The sequence below is a fragment of the Chiloscyllium plagiosum genome, chromosome 19 (assembly GCF_004010195.1).
Source record: "Chiloscyllium plagiosum isolate BGI_BamShark_2017 chromosome 19, ASM401019v2, whole genome shotgun sequence".
NCBI classification, from domain to species: Eukaryota; Metazoa; Chordata; class Chondrichthyes; order Orectolobiformes; family Hemiscylliidae; genus Chiloscyllium; species Chiloscyllium plagiosum.
The window spans coordinates 4,910,914-4,931,763 of record NC_057728.1 but is presented as its reverse complement, the minus strand read 5'-3'; the positions used below and the strand labels follow the sequence as shown (position 1 = coordinate 4,931,763).

The window sequence follows — 20,850 nt, the reverse complement described above, 5'->3', positions numbered from 1 at the left end:
AGCTGCTTCTGTTTTCGGGAAGGATAGCTCCCAAAGGAGACACAAGTCATACTTTCAGAGGACAATTGAGCTTTCACTTTGTGAGTAATATCATAATGATTAATGTGACAAAGAAGTTTTGCCAACACAGATGCAGTAATGGCTCTTTAAGGCTGAAATCCCAGTGTGAGCTGTTCTAACATATGAAGTTCCTGTTTACCCAACAGTTAAGTATTTATTCATCAAAGTGAGAGCTAAGTGACTAGTTTCCAACTGGCCTGTGAACGACCTTTAGCAATTCATTGTTGCACATGTTTAGTTTTCAGTTGGAACATTATCATTTTCACAATAAAGGCCATATTTAGGTTGTTGGGATGACTAAGAACTACCACTTCCAGTGTATAACATGAATGGAGGGTTCTTGTGACATAGTGAGCTTGAGTCTAATTCAATTCCCACCTGCTCCAGGAAGTGTGTTATAGGGGTGGCACAGTGGCGCAGTGGTTAGTACTGCCGCCTCACAGCACCAGGGACTCAGGTTCAATTCCAGCCTCGGGTGACTGTCTGTATGGAGTTTGCACATCCTCCCGGTGTCTGCATGGGTTTCCTCTGGGTGCTCCTGTTTCCTCCCACAGTCCAAAGATGTGCCGGTCAGGTGAATTGGAAATGCTAAATTGTCCATAGCATTAGGTGCATTAGTGAAAAGGAAATGGGTCCGGGTGGGTTAATCTTCGGAGGGTCGATGTGGACTTGTTGGGGCGAAGGGCCTGTTTCCACACTGCAGGGAATCTAAATACCACATCTGAACAGGTTGATCAAAGAAGAAATGCAGGATGTAAGAAATTGGTTTATTGCTATATTATGTCTCACTCTCTCCTTAAGGGAACAAGTCTTGATAAGTGAATCGCTCCAGCTTTCAGCTGTCCTCCTGCACCTCAGTCAAATTGACATTCTGGCTGTTCCAGCCTTGGCATTGTGCTTGCAGGTTACTCAACAATGGAAAGCATCCTAGTTCTCATGCAAGCACCTCTCACCACAAGTGACGACTTGGATTCTTTGACGCATATTGTCTGATTCGATGTAATAGGACACTTTTTACTTTTTTTAAAAAAATTCATTCACGGGTCTTTGACATCGCTGGCTAAGCCAGCATTTATTGCCCATCCCTCATTGACTTTTAACTGCTCTCTGGGCAATCACATTGCTGTGGGTCTAAAGTCACACGTAGACCAGACCAGGTAAGGATGGCAGATTTCCTTCCCTAAAGGGCATTAATGAACCAGATGGGTTTTTCCGATAATCAGCAATGGTTTCATGATTATCATGAGACTCTCAATTTCAGATCTTTCAAAAAGGTTGAATTCAAATTCCACTATCTGCTAAGGCATTACCTAGGCCTCTGGATTAATAAGCCAGTGATAATAATACTATGTGATCACCTCCCTTCTAAAACTAACTGAAACCAATTATAAATACCAGTTTGACACATGGCAGAAATTACTCCTTGGCTATTCAATTCTCCACAAAGCAGATTTTCTCTGCCAAGTAATTATTTTTAGAATATTGTTTTACAAGTAGTTATGATGACAGGAGAAATGAATTAATTTCACTTCTAACTGATATAATGGCTTGTACAATTTTTATGGAAAGCTTGTCTTCAAAATTATTGGTTTAATTGTAAGTCATTTAATTCTCTCAGCCTATGGCATATTCTGTCCAGTTAAGCTGGGACTTCCAGCTGTTTCTATCCATTCATCTGACCAACCGAAGAACTGACCCATTTCAGATTTCATTGCCTATCTGGTCTGATCTGTGCTGTTCATTTAGACCACCTTAAGCTTATCTGCCTGTTTTGGCTTTATGTTTCATTGTTTACGATTACTTAATATCTACCTGGCTGACTTGAAACTGGTTTAACCTAGCTTGGATCATTTTGTGTCCAATTTCCTGTTAAGCTGGTTCTGAAGAACCAGTACAAATATCCAGTTATGACCTGCTTCAGTCTCTGGCTGCGCAGTTGTACCTTATGTTGACTCAACCAGATGACTACTTAAACTAGCTATTTACCTGTTTGTGGACATTGTAGATTTGGTTTAAAATACTCAGATCTGATCTGTGAATGTAGACAAATGACTGAATGTTAATGCACAGATACAGGGAATAATCTAAAGCCTTGTGAAGTGTTGTCCTTTATTTCAAGAGGACTGAAAATTAAAAGTAAGGAAGTGGTGCTTTAGTTGTACAGGGTCCTTCATATCCCATCTGGAGTATTTCTTTCAGCTTTGGTCATAAAATCTCAGACAATATTATGGACTGAAGGGGTACAAGATAGATTTACCTGAATGATAATAGGACTTAAAAGGGTTAAATTGAGAGAGAACAGGCAGCATAAACTTTACAAAGAAAAACAGAAAATGCTTGAGAAACTCAGCAGGTATGGTAGCATCTGTGGAAAGAGAAACAGAGTTAACATTTCAGGTCTGACATGATGCCTCTCCAGAGAAGGGATTGCAAAATGGTGATTTTTAAAATGCTGTCGGCAGAGTGGGAGGAGCAAGTGGAACAAATGGTAAGCAAAAGACAAAGGGGGTGTTAATGCTCAGAAGGGTTAGAGATATAAAGTGAGTGTACCGTGGCAAGGATGAATGCTCCGAAGTTGTGGAACTCAGTATTGGAACTCTATTTGCTGCAAATACATTAGAAGGTGGCACAAAGGAGTGAGAAAGCATTGGAAGTGATGCAAGAGTGTGCCAGAGTGTCACAGAAGGAACTGCCACTACGGAATGCTGATAGGAGGGGAGGGGTAGATGTGTTTGGTGTTGGCTGCTAGATGTGACAGAAATGGTGAAGGATGATCCTCTGAATGCAGAGACTAGTAGGGTGGAAAGTAAAGACAATGAAACCTTTTCAACTCTTGGTTCTGGGAGGAATGAAAAGGGGGTGAGGACAGAAGTGTAGAAGTAAGTTGAAGGTGGTTGGGGGCTTTGTCAACGACAATGGGGAGCAATCCCCAACTGGTTAAAAGGGGAGAAAGACTGGTGGAAGGTGAACAGATGCAAAGGAGATGAAGAAACTGGGACAATAGAATGGAGTCTTCATAGGATACAGGTTGTAAGGAAGCATAGTTGAGTAACTATGAATGCCAGTGGGTTTGTAGTGGATATTTAAGGACCAGAAATAGAAATAGAGAAGTCAAGGAAAATGGGAGGGGGGGAAGGAAGAGTCAGAGATGGACCAGGTAAAGGCAAGCGAAGGACGGAATTGGAAACTAAAACTGATTAAACTTTGCAAAGCTTCTGACACTATTATTAGTTCCATAATTTCCAGTTTTCTGCTCCCAGACCCCTCCTCTTCACCTCTTCTACATAGCCATCACCCATCAGGATCATCTGAAGGGTCTCCATTTCTTCCATGAAAAGGTGCTTGAACAATTCCCATGCACCAATATCCTCCTTCACCTAGCTGAGCTGGTCATCACTTTAAACAAGTTCTCCTTTAACTCATCTCACGCTCTCCAAGTAAAAGGTGTAGGTAGCTTTGTGGGCTCCAGCTAAGCCTGTCCCTTTATGGATATTTGGAATATTCCTTATTCTGGTCCTATTTGGGCCTCTGCCCACAATTCTTTTTCTGATACTTCAATGATTGCATCCATACTGCTTCCTGTTCTTCTGGACGTAGGCTTGCTCACAGAGCTGGAAGGTTCATTTTCAGACGTTTCGTCACCATACTAGGTAACATCTTCAGTGAGCCTTCGAATGAAGGACTAGTAGTGTAGCCCGCTTTCTATTTATATGTTTGAGTTTCCTAGGGTTGGTGATGTCATTTCCTGTGGTGACATCATTTCCTACGGTGATGTCATTTCCTGTTTTTTTTCCTCAGGGGGTGGTAAATGGGATCCAAGTCAATGTGTTTGTTGATAGAGTTCCAGTTGGAATGCCATGCTTCTAGGAATTCTCATTCATGTCTCTGTTTGGCTTGTCCTAGGATGGATATGTTGTCATGTTGTTTTGTGGCTAGTTGATGTTTATGTATCCTGCTGGCTAGTTTTCTGCCTGTTTATCCAATGTAGTGTTCATTACAGTTCTTGCAAGGAATTTTGTAAATGACATTAGTTTTGCTTGTTGTCTGGATAGAAAATGAACTGTCCAGCTCAGCGAGCAAACCTACATCCAGAACCTCAACCTGAGCTGCAAATCTTTTCAAAACTTGCTTCCTGTTCTTATCAGAAATTGGAAAAATGAAGGAATTTTCATATCTGGTTTCTCAGCTTCAGAGAATGACCTCTGTCCTCCATTTTTCTTACATTCATACCTTTCCAGTCTGTGCCTTGTTTGTGTATTATTAACACTGCTATCTGGAGAGTAGACCCATTTTCTCTTTTTCACACCTATCATTTCTACTGCAGCCGATTCTTTGCCATCATTTTCACACCCTTTCTGTTTTGCTATGGGCACCCTCACAATATGTTCCACCTACTTCTCCTCTCCCTCTGCCAACAGCATTATAAAAAACACATTTTCCAGACTTTCTCAGTTCTGAACAGCTATTGCATTCAAAATGTTAACTCTGTTTCTCTCTCCATAAAAGCTGCCAGACCTGTTGAGTTTCTCCAGCACTTTCTGTTATTTGTACTCCCTTGAATAATTTGCGATCTGGTCAGAAACTTAAATTTAAGTCATTCAATAAATACGGAGAAATTATTTCAGCAGGTGATGTAGACAGAACAACGGAACTATGACCTTGGCCATTTAAGAACTGAAATCAGAAAGCACTTTTACATAAAATGAATAATAGAAATAGAAATCCCATATAATAAAAGTCAAAGCGTCATCTAGTTTATTTTCTGCCTCTTGTTGTTATCATATGATTCGAGAATGCAGTTGTTGACTAAGCAAAATAAGCAATTCGTTACAACTAATCTATATCAAATCCAGGTACGACACAAAGATAAGCCAAGCAACCTTCATAAGCTAAGTCCAACGCTATCTGTTTCTTCCAAACCTTCTACACTTATCACATACCATGACTCAATAAACTGTCTCCCAATAATTTGAATTCATTCCCCCAAGAAACTGTGGGTCACAAGGTCAATTTGAAATCTGTAAGACTGAGATTGATTGATTTTTTTTATTAGATAAGGGTATCAAAGGAAATGCAACAAAGGCAGGTTAATAAAGAAGAGATGCAGATCAGCCGTAATCCAACAGAAAAGATTGAATGGCTTAGCAGGTTGAATGGCTACATCTGGTCCTGTGAAATCCCTGGAGTTTTCCACCGATTTCCCAGAGTAGCTCTCCCGGAGAAGAGTAAAACACCCAAGAAACAAGGGGAAATGCAATTGTGTGGGCCGTTTGCCATTTCCTGGAGTTTCCTTGTTGCAATGAAATCTCTGATCACCTTTTATAAAGCAAACATCTGCAAAAGGACCCGAGGTGGGAGTCTCTACGCTGTGCACATACCTGGTTGTGCACTGTGCTGAGCTGGTTGCTGAAGGTCATTGTTAGATTGCTCGATGTGCTTGGAGCCACATGCGTGATGAAAGGCGTCTTACTCTGATTCACTGTGTCATACATATTGACTCTTCGCTTGCAAATCTCCATGTTCTGAAAGCAGGACTTGACACTGGAAAAACAATGAGGAGAGCACTTCATTAGAGAGAACCTAGCTCAATTTCACTTGTCAGACCACCAATCCTGGGTTCCGTGGGGCAATGCCTGATTTGGGGTTGCTTGGATGCTGGTGGGGGTAGGGGGTACCTACTTTATCCTCAAATCGTTCTGGTCTCTCTTCAGCTGCAAAGGCCTAGGAAATCTCAAGTAGTTTAAATCTAAGGTGAACAATGTCATTAAGATACTTTATTGGTCAATCTGACTCCCAAGAGCATGTTATTTGTCCATTCTTTATTGCACCTTCATTAGCCCAGAGGTGGCTTTTTTGGAGGAGTGTTGGATTTGGTTTCAGGTTTGCTAAGTTTTAATACTTGTTCTATACTTCAAGGTTAATATTTTACTCTTGGGGTATTCTCTAAAAACACTGGAAATTCAATAACATTGCCCTAATTGTATTCACTACAAGCGGAAAGCAACATCTGACTAGCATGCTGTGCTTCAACTCTGTATCTTCCCTCTTTCAGTTATATTAGGGATGGGTAATAAATGGTGGCTTAGCTGTGACATCCACAACCCATAAACAAATGCAAAAAAGTCACCTTCTTCACTATCCTCTAGTCCCTTCACTGCAAACAGTTGCTTCACAGACATTGTCTTTAAATTTCAGGGAAGCCTCAATAGGACTTCTACAAGTGAAGTGATACTTTGATTGCCTTCAAAAGAAAGGATAGACATATTCTTTTGCCAACCTTGTGATAGGGTGCACAATGAGTCACAGCCCAAACAGCCAAAGCCAGTCAAGCAGTATGAAAACTGCTTATGATAATTAGGCCAGTAAGACTTTCTCAGTCCATCATTGTTAGTATGTTTGTCCGATCTCTCCTTGTTGGTCAGTCCTCCCCCACATGACCAAACAACCTCCTGATCTCTTTTATTAAATGCATTTTTCTTGTTAACTTATTTTTCTAACCAAAGCAAGTCCAGCATACAATTTGCAGCTGGGCTGCAATGAGGGTGATATCTGCTTCATAATTTAACTTGTTATCAAACTCTACAGGCAGAAATGGGTAGTGCAGATGCTGGAGATTAGAGTCAAGATTAGAGTGGTACTGGAAAAGCACAGCAGGTCAGGCAGCATCCGAGGAGCAGGAAAATCGATGTTTCAGGCAAACACCCTTCATCAGGAATTCTCAATGAAGGGTTTTTGCCCAAAACATTGATTTTCCTGCTCCTCACATGCTGCCTGGCCTGCTGTGCTTTTCCAGATGAAGGCTTTTGCCCGAAACGTTGATTTTCCTGCTCCTCGGAAGATGCCTGATCTGCTGTGCTTTTCCAGCACCACACTAATCTTGGATCAAATTCTACAACACTGCTGTCTCCACAAATTTAAGCCATTTTCATCTTACATCAGCAGTTCACCATCACGTCTTTGCTGGTGTATCATCAAGATTTATTTTGTTTAACATGGTGGTAATTTTTTTTAGAGCCCTACTTCACAACTTTTCTCCCATGAGAATCTTCTTTGGGATAGTCTGGCAATATGGTATTAAGTAGGGGATTCCAGGATTTTGATCTAGTAGTAATGAGGAATTACGATATATGTTCAATTTGTGTAGTCTGAGACTGGATGGGAATTGGAGGTGATAATGTTCTCAAGCACCTGCAGCCCTTGTCCTTCTCGACTGGAAAGAACTTGGGAAATATGCTGTTGAACAAGGCTCAGCTAGTTGTTACAGTGCATTCTGTGGAAACTACATATATTGGAGGAGCTGAATGCTGATCCCAGTGGCTGGATCAAGTGACTAGCTGATTGAGGCAGACTCAGTTATGGTTTTCAAAAGGGAACTGGATAATATCTGAAGAGAAAAGGTTGGAAGAAGTGGGGAAATGGTAGGAAAGTTTGATTAAGTTACTTCTGGAGAGAGTTGGTACAGATACTGATATCATCAAAATACTTATTATTTTGCAGGTGTTCAGGTGTGAATGAATTTGGGAAACCTGCTCTGAAAAGAGGGAACGTACTGTGTGCTATGAGGAAAATCTAATAGATGGGTCATCATTACAAAGGGGTGGCTCAGTGTCTCAATCGGTGTAATTCTCTTGTCCGCATCAATGGTCAACATCTTCTTCAGCAGATCAATAAACTCCCGTCTGTCTGCCTTCTCTGCCAGCATTTCACTTCCTTCCAAATCTGTCGTCATGTTCACCTGCAAGAGAAAGGCTGGCATTAAAATAATCTTTTCCATGATTGAATGAAGCAAGCCTCCAGTGACAACAATCAAGTGTGGATGTTCACATTCTCCAACACTGTCCCGCCAACAAAGGTTCAGCACAGCATAGCAATGGAAGGGAACCTCCGCAGCTTTGCAATGAGCATACAAAGAAAAAAGAGGAAGAAAGGGAGCAGCTTGCAGTCTGCACAAGCTTTTCTCTCATAGCATCTAAACTCTTGCCGAAATACATTTCCATGAATGGTCCTAGGAGAACACCTGGATCCCTTTCTTTAACTTTGCATCTATTACTTAGCAGTTTTAGTTGACATATATATTAGTGGATATGAATCATCTAACTATTACTTATTCAGGCCTATCATGTTTATTGTAATACTATATCCATTATCCATTTACATAAATGTATCTATAATTATGTTTAAATGTAGGTTCGATATATTTCCAACTGTACCTACAATTACATAAGTATATATCCTTATCTGTCCATAGATATATATTGTAAAGAGAGAGACAGAAATAATGGTTTAGAATTTGCTGTTATAATAAGTGAGGCTAATAGTACATGCTGTCATTTGTAAGCAAATATTACAGAAACATTAGTTGAGGGGCAGATGCATGGTTAAAAATTGGAACCAAAAAATTACTATCTCAGTTGCACCAATATGTCATTAACTTCACAAAAATAGTATTTTACTGTGGTCCATTAGCATGAAATGAATGGTGTGTTGTTCATGATTTTGAAAGCTAGATATGAACTAATCTTTCCACAGAAAGTTGAGGCACTAATACTTTAAACATAAGTAATATTAGTACCAGAAATTATAATTGACTATAATTACTGAATTATTCCAAGTGTGGAATCTCATTCCTTCAGATATTTAATTGTTATTGGAAACTTTCAAAGAACAAAGTTTAAAATTTCAAGATTTTTTTTAAAAACCTTTTTTTAAATACTTTTTTTTCTTTCTTATTCTAATCTTCCCTTCCATTTATTTATTTCTCTACCTGCACCTGGTGTTATAAATTCTATGTCGAGAGTGTATGGTGCTGGAAAAGCACAGCAGGTCATGCAGCATCCGAACAGCAGTAGAATCGACGTTTCAGGCAGGAGCCCTTCTTTGCCCAATTTAATTTACTCTTCTTACTCCTTGCATTGTTAATTTCAAGCAGTTTGTTTAAGATAATGAGCAATACTTGTCCTTTTCACTCATGTTTTAGATGCTTTGTTTTCCTGGCTTATGCATTATCAGCTTGCACATCAGAAACTTGTTATATAAAAATTTTAAATCTTAAATGTGCAAGGATAAGCACTAAATCACCTACATATGATGTTTTATTCAATGCACATCATAAGAAACATTTTACTAATCCCACTGCACACACTGTTTTGAACAAACGCACTCTGAGAGAGAGAGAGCTCGGAATTGAAGAATTCCCTAATTTTAAACATAAACTAAAGTGTCTGATCCATGCCATCTCAGCACAGACAACAATGAAATTTAAATGAAACTTCTGGAACCCAAGTGACATGGTTGACAACTGCGCTTGTGGCTCACCTTGCTCTGGTTCACACTAATTAGAGATTCAGTATATGCTGAGGTCAGACTAGAATTTACATCAGTCCCTTTGTGTTTAAGAGATTAGGGGAGCAATATTGGCCAGGATTATTCTAGCAGTTTATGAGTTTTGTTTGTTGCATGGTTCAAGAAGGCGACTCACCACCACCTGCCTTCTCAAGGTTAACTAGAGATGGGCAATAAATGCTCACCCACATCCCAAAAATGAATAAATAATTTTTAAAAACTCTGTGTGTACATTTAAGAGGATAGTCTGGACAGCTGTGTGTTTTGGTTAGTGTTTTTTCAGTGTTGTTGCAATATTAGTTTCTGTGTTTTTGTGACAGCATTTGTCTGTGAAAATCTGAGTGAGTGGCTGTGTGTACAAGTGCCCATGAGCACTGAACATGAGCATGTGCCTGCTTAAACTGTGTTTGTCATTGTGAGAACATGTATGTGTTTGTGAATCTACTGTGTGTGTACTGTATACAGAGAAACCTTGATTATCTGGCAAGATCACAAAGTCCCAATGCTCTGCTAAACTATGTTATCCGGTATTCGATTATCTGGAATTTGATTAACCGAGTGGAATACTCCCCGTCCATGTTCTTCGGATAATCGAAGTTCCTCTGTATGTGTATATTTTTTTCATGTGTATGTGGGGTGAGGTCCCTCCTTGTCCAATCACTCTGCCAGCACTCACCGCTAGGGTTCAGATGTGGGAATGGTCCTTTACTGAGGTACCAGAAGGCTCTTACTCTGGATCACACTGATTAGAGTTGTCTGTAAAATTGTGGTCCAGGGAAGATAGCATAGGAAATTGCACAGTCTGCCCAAGAAAGACAATCATACCTGTGCCATATCATCCAAACAGTTAAAAATGTATTTCCTTGCCTCCTTCGACTTGATCCCCATCTCTGTCTCGTGATCTTCTGGTGTCTGTAAATTTAACAAGAGGATACTTTTTACTCCATATTCAATGTAGTGTAGAGAGCATTGAGAGTATTTGGTTCCCATCAAGACCTCAAAGTGCCTTTAACTATAGCTGTGTTTCCGACATGTCTCAGAGTACAACAACAGCTGGCAGCTCTGGACACACTTATGGACTTCTCCTCATCTTCTTCCTACATTTTTAAGAGCAGCCTCACTTCCCTCTTGTTGTTTAAGAGCTGCAAAATGTCAATTAGTCTTAGACTTCCTCAGATCAAGAAAGTAATAAGGAGTTCAGGTTGTTGAACATAGATTGCAAAATGTCTCTTTATCTATTAGCCCCTGCCTCATGTTAATTCTTGGTGGCTTAAGGGGTGGACAAGCTCTCTTTTAAAGCAACCAAGGAATTTCGCCAAAGTGCTAACACATGTTGCAGTGCTAGAAGTTCTTTCAGACATGAGATCTAAAACAGCAAAAGTTTGTTTAAATACTGGGACATACCAGCTGGCAAGTAAAATATTATTGGAGTAGATTACTTTTATTTTCATCCTTTCCTGTAATTTAAAAGCAGAATAATTTAATTCCTGGTTGGGAAGACAGGCTGTTCCTCCTCAGGATCACGCAAGTGGAAGAGTCAGATTTATATCATCAAAAAGATGGGATAGACTGCAGACCTGTTTAATTGCACATTTCTGCACTTGAGAGAGATTCAACAAGGTAATTCACATTTTCTAAACTAGAAGAAAGTGATAAACTTGATTGGAGAAAAATATTTAAAATAGACGTTTGTGACCAAAGAATGTCCCAAATCACTTCATAGCCACGAAGATACTGACAGCAAAGTCCATGTTTTTATTGTTACAATCAGGCAAGAAAGGGTATTCCGGCCCCTTCCTTTTAAGTGGGTTGCAGCAAAAGTCTTGAATTTTTTTTGCTTTTAAGCAATCACACTTCAATTAACCAGTAATACTAGTCAACATTGGACAACCAAATGCAAAGCTTGCTGAGTGAAAGGAAAAGGACTGTCAATGACTTACTAACCCAAAGAAAATAATAAAATGCAACATCAAATACACGCACACAAATGCAGGTATAAAAGTTTGAAAGGTAAAAGGGCTGAATTTTCCCATTTGCAGTTAAAGTATGGGAGCCTGTGATTTTCATGTGTCCACACCATCATGGGTCAAGTTAATTTCCTCACTCAATTTCACCTGCTTAACTAGGGTGAGCTGTTGGTGCAATTCTTGGGGGTTTGAATCGCAAAAGGAATGGAAGTGCCAGCCTTCTACTTACATGCTTCCCACGCCTGGCGGCTGCAAGCCAAAACCTAACCCTCACATTTGGTGTCCAAGACTAATTATTGACAAAATAGCCCAGAAGAAAGGCAAGCTCAATCCGGCTTTGTAGACAGGTGTCTAGAGGTACTGGTAGTGAAGAGAAGAGAAGCCCTTTTCTCAGTCGGTCACCAAAAGAGGCCACATCGTCTGACCTAACTAACTTGGACATAATTTGCAGCAGGGATCAATGTTGTGAAAGGTGAAAGGAAGGTCCAGCAATGAAGAAAGAAGGTCAATGATCTTCTGCAACCCACAATTCAAAGTGACACTGTGTTCTCTCTGCCACCACCTCCCTGGATTATCGGAGATCCTGGGTCCCTCCCGTCCACTGTAAGGTCCCACCCTATAATTTACAATTGGCCCCCATCACATAGGTCATTCCCTCAGTGACAAATACAATGAATAACCATCTCGCGACGACTGTTGCCTGTTTTTCCCTGTTACCCTGGATCGCACCTCAATAATCCAGATGATCATAATCCACTGTAGCCGATGCACTAGACTCCAAGTGACCACAGCCAACTCTGGATTGATGTCTCAATAACACCACACTGTGATTTACTTGTATTCCCTGGACTGCTTGCATTTGACCTGCAGAACTAACCATGGCCTAATCCCAAGCCTGCAAGGAGACATGGATATTTGGATTCTGGTAGGACCAAGTACTTGTGGCCAACCCCCTACAGTATAATCAGATGAGCCCCTGACTAACTATGACTGATCACAGATCCCATTGACCACACTAAGGATTGGTACTTGTAGACTTTCAGACATGGCCATGTGATTGAAGCACATGCAGCATATGTGCTGTATAAGCTGTTGATGCATGCTACAGCTCTGACATTGACAGTGCCATTTAGGGGAATCACAAACACCACAAATTGCCTTTCTCTCCAAGACTGGCAGCCTGTAACTGAGCAGTAAAGAGCCTGTGCACTAATTGAGCAATGTGACCCACACAGAGTGTGTGCATGCTAAAAAAGCAACGTAAAATAGACAGGAACTGACAGCCTCCAATAAGCACTTACTGCATTTCTCTGCACTTCCCTAAGAGCCAAAAGATACACGTGTCTAGATTTTAGGTTGATTCATAAGAAGCATATTCCTTCCTGCCCACAAAGCAACCTGGCAGAATGTCAGCAACCTGTTATCTGCAAAATAAAGGGAGAGGTGGTGTGCAAATTTGTTCAAAAGCAGGAATAATGATGTCCTAAGGGTCATGACCATGCAGCAAGTAGGGAGGTTATTCTGGAGAAGCAGTTGCATGATAGCTGGGACAATTATTTGGTGAGCTACAGCCTCTATGGATCAGCTCTGATTTTCATGTCAGGAATTTGTAGTATCTAGATGCTTGGTGGGGGAGCAGAAAATTGGAAATAGGTGGAAAATTGAGTTGCAAATGCATGAAAATAAGGTAGACATGACTCAACGGCAAGATTCTGATCTCATCATATAACCCTCAAGGTAACATTCAGGATCATTTTTCTCAACATCAGAAATCTGTTTATTTTTCATTCTCAAAATGAATTTTCCCACTTCTCTCCCCATTCTTCTCACCACACCAGAGAAGTGTCTGGTATAGATAGAAAATGTACTGGTTGTACAATTTAAAATTCTGTAGTGTCATTAAGATGTTAGATTTTATTCTGAAACCACAACTGTTTAATGGTTGACTTAAATTTTCAGCAAATATTTGATTTCTCAGTGAATCTTTTTTTTCTCCAGTTTTCTTTTTCATCAGCTGCTGCTTTTAAGGTGATGAGGAAATCTGGTAAAAGAGACTTTAAATGCTTGCTGCTACCAATTCTTCCATATTTTGTTCTCTCTCTCTGCTGCTCTGCCAAGCAGCTGCTGAAGTATAGTTATTTTGTGCAGTTCCAAGTCTGGCTCCATGTCTTTCTGAGCTGAATTGTTACAGGCAACTCCTTTATGCCCAACATGTGCAACTTCTCATCTAAATGTAAAGTGAATCAAGAGATGCAAGTTTCTTGATCAGTTTTGAGGTCTTTAGATGAAAATGCAATTTCAGTGCAGGTGATTTCATTTATTGAACATAGAACAGTACAACATAGTACTGTACAGGCCCTTCGGCCCTTTCAATGTGCTGACCTTTTATCCTACTCTAAGATCAAACTAACCTACAGACACTTCATTTTACTATCATCCATATGCCTATTCAAGAATCGCTTAAATGTCCCTAATGTATCTGACTCTACTACCACTGCTGGCAGTGCATTCCACGCACCGACTGCTCTCTGTGGAAAGAACCGACCTCTGACATCTCCCCTAAACGTTCCTCCAAACACCTTAAAATTATGCTCCCTTGTGATAGCCATTTCTACCCTGGGAAAAAGTCTCTTGACTATTCACTGGGCTCATTCCTCCTTCCACGCTGGGCTCGCTTTCTCTCTCTCCCCCTGACATGCTAGGGTTGCTTTCTTGCTCTCCCACCTCAATGCACTGGCTTCCTCTCCCCTACTTCATCTATAACAAGGAGGTCACTGTTCCATTTTAGGTCAGTGCTGACCTATTAAAGTAGTGGGCGGCATGGTGGCAAGCACTGCTGCCTCACAGCTCCAGAGACCCGGGTTCAATTCCCGCCTCAGGCGACTAACTGTGTGGAGTTTGCACATTCTCCCTGTGTCTGCGTGGGTTTCCTCCGGTTTCCTCCCACAATCCAAAAACGTGCACGTTAGGTGAATTGGCCATGCTAAATTGCCCGTAGTGTTAAGTGAAGGGGTAAAATGTAGGGGAATGGGTCTGGGTGGGTTGCACTTTGGCGGTCGGTGTAGACTTGTTGGGCCGAAGGGCCTGTTTCCACACTATAAGTAATCTAAAAAAAAAACCAGTTTAATGCATGATTGGTCTCGGGTATTAAAATCAGATCATGAAAATTAATAGTCAGTATTTTACCACTATCGCCACATCATGTAGGGAAATGTAGCATCTAAATTACACCCATCAGGGTCCCACAAACAGCAATGTTTAATGTTGCTGATTGAGGGATAAATATCAATTAGAAAACTAGAAGAACACGCCTGCCTTTCATCAAATAGAGCCTCACTAATTTTTATATTGAATTAACAGGACAAAAGGGGCTTCAACTTAGAGTCTCACCTGCATGACAACACCTCAGAGGGTAGTGATCTCTCAAGAGTATGAGCTCAGACTAAATCTGTGGTATGACCCTTGTACTTAACTGTTGATTCAAAGATCAGACTAACAAAGCAGCTGTAAAAAGTTTCAGACTTAGAACAACCAGCTTTTGGTCTTTTCTAAACTAGATCCTTTGTGGAGAAAAATCTGGCACAAGCATTTCAAGTCATAGCAAGTTATTCACCTGGAAATTTGACCCTTGAGTCATGATATAAATTCATGACAATACATCAATGAAACTTGCAGACATTCTTAACAATTATGTTTTCCTGCAGCCATTTACAACAGAACTGTTTACTTACCAATTTGAAATGGGCCAGGACTACCCAAAATGAAGCATACACAAACCAAATTAAATGCACTTGTAACAGAGTTAATTCTTCTAAAAACTGGAAGTCATGTATCATTTCAACAGCGCCTGTGAGAAAATAAGCATGTTCTGCTCCCTGACCTACAAAGATTGGCAGTTCCTAGATTCAAATCCTGATCGGACCTGAGCAATAATTTGGCTGGCATAATAGACTTCATTCAGAGATGGGAATGGATGGGGTGGGGTGAGGACAGTGATTGCTCCTGATCACAGGCCAGGTTAGGTTTGGTAGACTCAGTATATGTTTTTAATCTCATAGTCAAGTAGCACACATTATCAGGCTATTTGGGACCCATCACATTGCAGCATTGTGGCAATCAGTACTTTACAGAGGGTAGGAACTGGACACAGAATAGTGCATCAGATTGTGATAGTTTGAATGCTGATGTTAGAAGAGGAAAAAGAGAGGCAGAATTGGGGTGGGCAAGGATGGAGATGGTCACAAATCCCATTAGGTTTCCTGCTGTGTAAGTGCTTAGTCAGTTCCATTGTCCCCTCAAAAGGATCTGTAGAGGCAGTTGAATGTGTAACACAAAGGGTACAATGGTTTCATCCAGTCCCAGCCTTAGACAGCAGCATATACTCTGAGTCTATTCTCCCAGAAGGACAAGTACTTACACAGCGGGAAGGACAGAAAACCATAACAAGGAACTCATCTCAACACTGTTTATGCTGCGTAGTCAGTTGAGAAGGAACTGCCCAATGCTGAAAGAGACCGAAACAAGGTCAGTCAATCTGCCTCACTTCATCATAATAAGAACAGCGAGAGGCAGTGGAAGGTAAAGAAGTGAAATAGTGATCATAAATAAAAATGAAGCACAAACACATGGTACCACCTCACCCACGATAAAAGAGCAAGTCACCTTAAGCCTCCATAGTGGATAAGATGAATCTGGATCTCTGTTGAAGAACCGTGTTGTCTTTGTCCCTGCACTTAACAAGTACTCCGCTGGTAACCCTTGTGTTTGTGAAATGTAACGGATCTGAAAGAGAAGGGACAAAACGATATAGATATTAGCAATTGTGCACTCCCTTCATGTGTCTACCATGGAAATCACAAACCCTTTATGCAACAATGTTAATCTACTTCACTGGAAGGCATGGAGTTTGTTGGGATGTTATTCTTCATGTTTCAGATGAGTGAGGTTTGACAGGCCTATTGAACACCAAAACTGGAATTTCTGGAAAAGCTCAGCAGGTCTGGCAGCATCTGTGAAGAGAAATCAGGTTAACATATCAGGTCCGGTGACCCTTCCTCAGAACTGATGTGAGCTAGGAAAATATGCTGAAGATAGGGTCGGGGCAGGGGTTAAGGAGTAAACGATAGGGGGGGGAGAGTGCTCAAAGAGAGAGAAGAACAGTTGGACAGACAAAGGAGTGGATAATGATCTGGCTAGGAGAGTGAATAGCTGTTAAGGTGCGTGTGGTATGGGACAAAGACATGGGAGAGTTCAGGCCCTAAAATTATTGAACTCAATAATGAGACCGGAGAGCTGCAGGGTCCCTATGTGGAAAATAAGGTGTTGTTCTTCCAGCTTGCTGAGCTTCACTGGAACACTACCTGAGACAGACATGCTGGCCAGGGAACACGGTGGTGTGTTAAAGTAGCAGGCAACTGGAAGCTAAGGGTTCTTTTTGCGGGCAGAAAGTAGATGTTCTGAGAAGCAGTCACCCAGTCTATGCTTCATTTCCTCAACGCAGAGGAGACCACAATGTGAGCAACGAATGGAGTAGACTAGATTGTGTGAAGTGAAGGTAAAGGGCTGCTTCAACTGGAAGGTATGTTTGGGCCCTAGGATACCGAGGAGGGAGGCGGTAAATGGGCAGGTGTTACACCTTCGACAGTTGCACGAGAAGGTGCCATGGGGCTGTAGGGGATTGTTGGGAGTGAAGGAAGAGTGGACCAGGGTATATTGGCGGGAACGGTCCCTGCAGAAGGCATACAAAGGAGGGGAGGGGAATGTGTGTCTAGTTATGGCATCTCACTGGAGGTGGCAGAAATGGCAGCTAATGATCTTCTAGATGTGAATGCTGGTGGGCTGGTAAGGAAGGACAAGGGGAACTCTATCGCTGTTGCAGGAGGAAAGAGAGTGGATGAGGGTGGAAGTGCGGGAGAGGGTGGAAGTGCGGGAGAGGGCGCTGTCAACAACGGTGCTGGAGAATCCTCGGTTGAGGAAGAAGGTGGACATTTCGAAGGCTCCGTTGTCGAAGTTGGCCACATTGGATCAGATGAGATGGAAATGGAGGAACTGGGGGGATGAGATGGAAATAGAGGAACTGGGGGAATGGAATGGAATCTTTACAAGAAGAAGGGTGTGAGGATGTATAGTCCAGGTAGCTGTGAGAGTACGTGAGTTTATAGTGGATATTAGTGGCCAGTTGATCCCCAGAAATGGAAACAGAGATGTCGAGGAAGGGAAGGGAGATACCAGAGATAGACCAGGTGAAAGAAAGCGGTGGAAATTGGAAGTGAAATCGATGAACATTTACAATTCTGGACAAAAGAAGGAAATAGCACTGATGATATCATCGATATATCGGAGAAAGAGTTGTGCATGGAGGCCGGAATAGGACTGGAATAAGGAAAGTTCCACGTAGGCCATGATGTGACAGGCATAACTGGGGCACATGTGTGTACCCGCCACCCTTCTGACCTGAAGAAAGTGACAGAAGTTAAAAGAGAAGTTGTTGAGGGTGACGACAAGCTTGGCCAAGCAGTGGGGAGTGATGGTGGGCGGGAACAGTTCAGGCCTTTGCTCCAGGAAGAAGCAGAGAGCCCTGAGACCATCCTGGTGGGGGAAGGACACGTAAAGGGATTGCACATCCATGGTAAAGAGGCAGCGGCTGGACCCTACAAAATGGAAATTCCAAAACTGATGAAAGCATCAGAGGAATTGCGATGTAAATGGACAGGGACTGGACCAGGGGAGGAAAGACCGAGTTAAGGTAGGTGGAGGTGAGTTCTGTGCGGCAGAAGCAGGCTGAAACAGTGGGTCTGACGGGCAGTCCTGTTTGTGGATTTTGGGCAGGAGGTAGAAGTGAGCTGTGCAGGGCTGGGGGACTATCAGGTTCGGAGACAGTTGTTGGGGGGAGGGGGGTGGCTGTAGTTGGTACAATGGCCTGATGTTCCATGGTGGGGTCACGATCCGGGGAAGTTAGAAGGAGGTATCTGAGAGCTGGCGTTTTTATTTAGGGCTCTTGATCCTTGAGAGTATTACATTACTGGGATGATCAGTGGCACCATCACAGCTACACACAATTCTACCCTTACCACATACACCTCCATCAAGGTTTACAAAACAGTAATCAAAAGTAGGAATCCTACTTACATTCTCCTCTCTTCTACAAGTCATTGAGCCCTAATTTAAGATGCCTCACTCAGGTTGGATAACTCAACTTTGAACATTTTACCATGCATGTCTCTATACAATACTACTCAACAGATAAGGAGGGACTTAAAATGTTTCAAAGTTTTCTCTGACCCATTTAGTGTAGATGTCTTGACAAATGTAGTTCAATGTACTCTCATCAGTGAACACTAGCTCCCTAATATCTATTTTTGCTTGTCCCGATATTGCATCACAGAGTAAGTTAGAGAAGCTGTTTTGTAGGATTACATGGTTATTGGTTTTATTCTGTTCATTATTGGTCTTTAAAATGCAGACTATTCTGCTACATTTAAAACTTACTGGCGGGCTTTAGCTGCCAAACTAATTAATTAACACTAATACACTGAGCACATAATAAGTAACACAGGAGAATAGGAGCAGGACTAGACTATCCAGCCCCTCAGGCCAGTTCTGCCATTCAATTAGATAATGGCTGATTTGTGTCTCCAGTGCACTTACGTATTGTTCATATATTTACAGTTGCAGTTACACAGTACGACATCTTTGTTAGGTTAAAAAATACAAAATAATTCAACTTCAATACCACTATAATTATTTGATTCAAATAATTTTTCTATAATTTTTTTTCCCTATCAAAACTGAAAATTGCCTGACTTATCCTCTTGATAATTCCCAGTTGGATAACTTTGCTCTGAAGGGCCCAAAAAACTCAATTATTTGAAAAAGCGCAAGCTGTTAAATACCTGCTTGGAAGCAAGCAATTGTTTAAATAGTTATCCGTTAATTCAAAGAGTCACCGAGACATCTGAGCAAATTACAAAGCATGTTTGAAGCTGTGATTCGGAGATGCCAGTGTTGTGCTGGGGTGTACAAAGTTCCAAAAGCTAGTGCTTCCAATTAAACCTGCTGGACTATAACCTGGTGTGTGTTTGAAGCTGAACACAGAGGCTTGCCTTACCCTCAAGCAAATTGCTTGAGAAACAATTCATCTAATCATTGCAACAATCTGTTGACTTAAGTTAAAATTTGATTTCTATACGTGAACTTACTTTGGAAATACCTTCTTCACAATGAAAGAATTAAAGAAGTCCTATTTTGAACAAGGTTTTCTTGTTCAAACAAGAAGCACATTAGATGAGCGTTTGTGGCTTCTTAGGAAAGTGCCACTGTTTCTGTACCTCAGCCAGACCTTTGGGATACTGAGTATGGCTCTGAGCTGATGGGAATATGTGGGTGGAGAACAAGGTCAACTGTAATTAAAAAGAAAATAAACAGCAAACGTTTTGATGACGGAGATCAGAAAGTTTTTTTTCATCTCGTCTCAGGACGTGGGTGTCGCTAGCAAATACAGCGGTCATTGGCATCCTTCATTGGTGATGGGACTTCTTGTTGAGCTTCTGTAACAACTGAGAGCTTGCTAAATGTCAGCCATAATTGATGAATCAAATACAAGCTGGATATTAAGGAAATAAATAAACTTGTTGGGTTTAGTTTAATTATCTGATAGCATCATGTTGACTTTGCTGAAACTTGCTTTTATATTTCCAGATGTTTACAAACCGAATTCAAACTTAAACATTTAAAAGTTAAATTCTACAAACCACCGTGGTGAGATTTGAACTTAGTTTACTCGTCTAGGCCTCTGAACTGCTTTGCTGGCTACCTGGCATACTTCTCCTGAGCCTAAGTTACCCAGTAAAATGATTACCTGCCCAGATAACCAATAATACATTACTTTGTTTTACCTCTCCTAAAAACACATGGCTTTTATACCACTTTTTAAAAAATCAATAGTTTCTGTTTGAAGCATCCCAGTGTTAGTACCAAGCACCCAAGTCAGATCTATAACAGGATTTGTTAAAGAAGTTGGTATATTGGTAATGTCCAGGCTCGAATCCCACCATGGTAGTTTGGTAGAATTTAAATTTAATCAAGAATATAAAGCTGATCTTGGTAATGGTTACCCTAACAACTATTGCTGATTGTTGTAAAAATCCATTTGGTTCATTTGTACATTTTGGAAGGAAATCTGCCGTCCTTACACAGTTTGGCTGTGACTCCTGACTCGTAGGATATGTGGAACAGTCCATCTTCCGCAGCTACACTGGCACCACCCCCCACCTTTTCCTCCGCTACATCGATAACTGTATCGGCGCTGCCTCGTGCTCCCACGAGGAGGTTGAACAGTTCATCCACTTTACCAACACCTTCCAACCCGACCTCAAATTCACCTGGACCGTCTCAGACTCCTCCCTCCCCTTCCCAGACCTTTCCATTTCTATCTCGGGTGACCGAATCAACACGGACATTTACTATAAACCGCCCGACTCCC

General features: G+C 41.3%; 1 protein-coding gene across 7 annotated transcripts in view; it reads right to left on the bottom strand.

Annotated features, from left to right (window-relative positions):
• The window catches only part of hipk2 (homeodomain interacting protein kinase 2), a 270,569-nt gene that overhangs the window by 29,355 nt on the left and 220,364 nt on the right, over positions 1–20,850 (bottom strand). For 6 of the 7 annotated variants that reach the window (XM_043708958.1, XM_043708962.1, XM_043708957.1 and 3 more), the window contains 4 exons: positions 16,032–16,151; positions 10,228–10,314; positions 7,611–7,795; positions 5,439–5,601 (listed from right to left, as the gene is read on the bottom strand). In XM_043708958.1, the coding sequence (XP_043564893.1) occupies positions 5,439–5,601; positions 7,611–7,795; positions 10,228–10,314; positions 16,032–16,151 (555 nt within the window). The remainder of the gene's footprint in view (positions 1–5,438; positions 5,602–7,610; positions 7,796–10,227; positions 10,315–16,031; positions 16,152–20,850) is intronic. The other variant, XM_043708959.1, reaches the window with a different exon arrangement.